Consider the following 4,552-nt stretch of genomic DNA (forward strand, 5'->3'; position numbering starts at 1 on the left):
GACGGATCTCACATTTGACTTTTGAAATCGCATGGTGTGCGAAAAATCGCTTCATATTGCCTTGCCGATGTTTTCCGACCGAATCATTCATGTACTGCAAATCACTAAAATAGCACGTATCTAGACAAATTTCATGCTGGACCCATCGGGCGATCAATGCCATCATGTCAGCTATTCAGGCCAAAATGGGAAAAAATCGGCAATTATATACGCCAAACATGCAAGCATTGCGTTTATTGTATATTGAGGTTCAACCGAAAAAGAATTCTCTGGGATGCGAAACAAGGCCGACGTAATGCAAAAGCCGAACGAATCACAAGATTGTTTACTTTCGAAGAGCAAGCCGATCGTAATCGAATTGCAGCTATGATTGGTGAAATGCCATCGCCAAAAGGACCATCATGGCGTTCGTACATTGAACATCGATTACGTGTAATGAATGATGGCATTGAAACATACTCAACCAAACAGTATGCACGCTTGGGACTGGACAAGCATATCGAATCGGTTCGTGCAATCGACAAAACGGCATGCAAAATGGTTCACAATCAACCATCAATTTTCTACATGGGAGCCAGCGGATCAACACCAGCTAATTCGCCGATTAAGATCAAGAAACATGTGCGATGTCCAGGCACACGGAAGCTGCTTGCGGCCATTATGAAACGTGGCAATTGCATCATTCGAATGGTCGATGAGTACATGACATCACAACATTGTCCATTGTGTTTCAAACGATTTCCACAAGAAACTCGACGTGATCGATACAAGAAATGTGTGGGTTGTGTACCAAATCCAATTGTTGGACTACCACGAACCATCGTAACCAATGTGAGCAAACGATTACTACAAATGCGACGAACAATTGAACGAATGTGGCGCGAGATGCGTGATATAGGCGATGTCATTGCTGCAACTCTTCGAGATGGACCGAATGCAGGTCGTTTGGTGTCAAAGAAGCAACGCTTCTTCAAAACATGGCTACCAAATGTTGCAAACGTTGAAATCGAGGGAGCTGCCGGAGCACAACCAACGCTCACAACTGTATGGCACCGTGATATCGCAGCAGCGAAGCTGATCCTCTACAAAGGTATGCAATCAATTGAAATTGATACAAATTTTGAAGCAATTGTTATACATGTAATGTGTTTTTGTTATGTATCATTCGGTAGGTGAATGCGTGGTGTTCAAGCGGACAATTCATCCAAATGTACGGAGACCACGCCGTGTTGACAACAATCAGCCATTGCCGTTGTATCGAGGTCAGAATCAGAATGTCAACAATGGACATCTGCAGCCGCAGTAGTAGCAGCCCTCATTCAACAACATTCAAACAATACTAAATTTAGAAATTAGTTTATAACAATTATTTGTTAGTTCGCTAGGCTTGATTAAATTGTGGCCTTGCCAAAGTACGAGTACCTCTTGGTATAAATTGTACTCGGTAAGTGGAGTCTATTGCATATAAAATAGCATAATGATGATTATGAATCAAGTCAATTTTTTCATATCAGTCTAATTGAATTGTGCATTCTTTTCTTTTTTTCTTTCCATTGCGACGGTAAAATTGACTGAAACTACACACGAATGCTACCCCAAATTCGACCGTAAACTTGGGCCTGGTAATGGGTGATTTGCGCTAACAATTGTTCCTTGGGAAGCAAAGTATAAACGAAAAGTAGCAACATGTTACAAACAATTTTATACCGAGCAAAAGCCAAAGCAACAGTGATATGGTAAAAACGCGATGACGGAGTACATACTATATACATACAATGTATTTTGTTTGGACCACTGAACCATAGCTGTCCACGAACGTTCGTTCGTTCGTTCGTAGAATATTTTTTTGGTCTTTTTGTTCGTTCGTTCGTTCGTAGAAAATGAATTTTTCGGATTGTTCGTTCGTATGTTCGTACGAACAACGAACACGTAGTTCTGGAATCCAGGACAAATCCTGAGAATCCATGGATCAGCAGAATTCCACTGGATTTGGACTTTAGGCCATCGAACCACTCAGGCTTTGCTTATTTTTCACGATTTCCCATCTGAAAAGTGGGAAAAATCGATTTAAAGTTTTCCCAATTTACATTTATTATCGCAATATTTGTTTACATTCAGAAAATAAATTTCCAAAAATTACGAACGAACGAACGTGTTCGTTGTTCGTTGTTCGTACGAACATACGAAGGAACAATCCGAACAATTCATTTTCTACGAACGAACAAAATATACATTGAAAACGAACGAACGGTTCGTTCGTTGGTGTTCGTGGACAGCTATGCACTGAACTGCTTGATCAAATTTGGCGCCATTGATTACTGAAACCCACATCCTAAATAAGAGTTTCTGGTTATTAGTTCGATGTTTGTTTGACAGTATGATTACGTATATGTCAGTTGCGCCGCCACAATACTTTACACAAACTACTATAATTCAGAGTCAAAATAGTTTTTGCGTGTATACGATACCACTGGAAAAACGATTCTTCATGGAAAATATTAGATTTGTAGTAGCTCTTAACATCGATTATACGTATAAACTGGCCAGAAAAAGAAGAATAAAAATCAGCTCAAAAAATGTTCGAAGTGGCTTTTTTGGACCTCCAAGAAAATGAAAAAATTAATGTGTATTGTGTTCCTTCACAACACTATGGTGATATGTTATTATTTTTTATAATTGATTTTATTTCTCCAGAATATGCTGCGAATATACATTTTATTCTTTTATACTTAGGGGAAGTGGGGGCAAATCGATACACTTTTTTGTGTTGACCAAATTTTCAACCAAATGAAAAGATATTAGCAAACTGTGAATACCATTTGATAGTTGATTGAAAAGCCAAACTTTCTAGATCATCTGTGCACTATGTGTATGCGTGACTATGTGTACTATACACTGTGTAGTGTATATAAAATTGCGGAGGAGACTTGTCGTAGTCGAAGCCGCCATCGTTGCGCAATTTTAGTTCGTGCTCAGAGCAGCGAACATGCACGACAAGCACATTTTTATCATCTGTGTGCGAATTAAAAGAAAAATTGCTATCAAAAAATATTTTGTTTGTTGTGTGAAAATTCAAGTAATTTATCGCAATCTAAATTTGAGAAAACGAAACAAAAAACTATTCGAGGTAAGCGGTGGGAAAATTGCTTTTTATTGTAAATCCGAATCCTATAACGTATAGTATAGTTATTTTTTTATCGTTTTTTTTTTGTATTTTGCGATATCATTTGTAGATCGATTTGTATTTCAAATCGTGTCCAACATCTGATATATAGATAAAATTTCCTATTCTTTCCATAATTGCGACTTTATGTATATATATTGTAATGCTCATTTGCGAATGACGCCGCTCGCAGCTGAAGAACGTTCAAATTGCGTTTGTGATGGTATATCAGAAAAAATTAATAACTTCATCATTTTGTAGGTACTTTTTCGAAGATTTTCAAACCAAATCGGAATGCAATGGAACGACCGCAGCAGCGGCAGCCACGCGAATCGTTCTGTATTGCACGAGAGAGAAGCGGCAATAACAGCAGCAACAGCAACAACAATAAAAAATGTAATTTTATTACTCTGCAAATCAGACAGTGGCATTTTTTTTCGGCCACATTTTCATTTTAATCATGGAATAGCTGTCGATGAACATAACCACAAAATTGGTGTGTTTCCATAGTTGTGATTATGTTCAGTGGCAACTTCAAAAAAAAAACAACCACTGTCTGATTTGCAGAGTATTTTTCACAAACACTTTGCCGCTTACGTTTTTCAATGCATTTTGTAAATATTTTTTGGTTCTGTTCAATGTGTAGTTAACGGCACAATTGTGTAGTCCTTGAAGAAAAAAGAGAGCAGCCAAATGTACATATCAATGAATCGACGCTAAGAAGGAGTTGAGGATATTAGTACTAGCAATTTTAAACGACAATTGGTGACGCCCTTGATATGAAGTTAAATGACGCGTTTTTTGTCTCTTCTTTTCTGTTATCAACAATGCATTATTTATTTAATTGTTTTTTTTTTTATGTTAAATGTTTTGCATGACACACTCCACTCACACGCCATTCGTATATGAATTCTATGTTAGTGGAGAGTTTCTCTGCTTACTTTGCTTGCTATTTTGTCTATCAAAAAAATTAGATTCACTGTAGGCTATCACCAAGTTATGTATCGTAAACTTTCAGATGCATTTAATGAAGCGAATAGTGATCGACGAGCTCAGCGACGAATCACTTAATTCAAAAAGAGGAAACAGCAAAAGGTAAGAAATCGCAAATTGCATCATATTGTTAACAAAAAAATACATTTCTCTGGTGAAAAGTGTGTGAAACGTTGTTGAAATATTAAAATTATTATTGATTATTATTGATGAAATTATTTGTGATATTTGGTCATTTTCAAAGACTATTCACCAGCGAAAGACCATATATGTCTTTATGTATGCAGTAATTGTTCTTTTATTTTCATTCAATAGCTTGCCGCCAGAAGACGAAAATTGGCTGTGTCTGCATCATCATCATCATCATCATCATCATCATCATCATCATCATCATCA

The 4,552-nt window shown here is 37.1% G+C and overlaps 1 protein-coding gene across 1 annotated transcript; it reads left to right on the plus strand.

Moving 5' to 3' along the window:
- Positions 1 to 252: 252 nt before the first annotated feature.
- Positions 253 to 1,459, plus strand: LOC116346701. Its single transcript, XM_031776893.1, has 2 exons — positions 253 to 1,090; positions 1,173 to 1,459. The coding sequence occupies exons 1-2, from the start codon at positions 367 to 369 to the stop codon at positions 1,304 to 1,306; spliced, it is 858 nt and encodes a 285-aa protein (XP_031632753.1). The 5' UTR covers positions 253 to 366; the 3' UTR covers positions 1,307 to 1,459.
- Positions 1,460 to 4,552: the final 3,093 nt, after the last annotated feature.

This window comes from Contarinia nasturtii, unplaced genomic scaffold (genome assembly GCF_009176525.2).
Source record: "Contarinia nasturtii isolate CC-2019 unplaced genomic scaffold, AAFC_CNas_1.1 Cnas_scaffold_1630, whole genome shotgun sequence".
Classification (NCBI taxonomy): Eukaryota; Metazoa; Arthropoda; class Insecta; order Diptera; family Cecidomyiidae; genus Contarinia; species Contarinia nasturtii.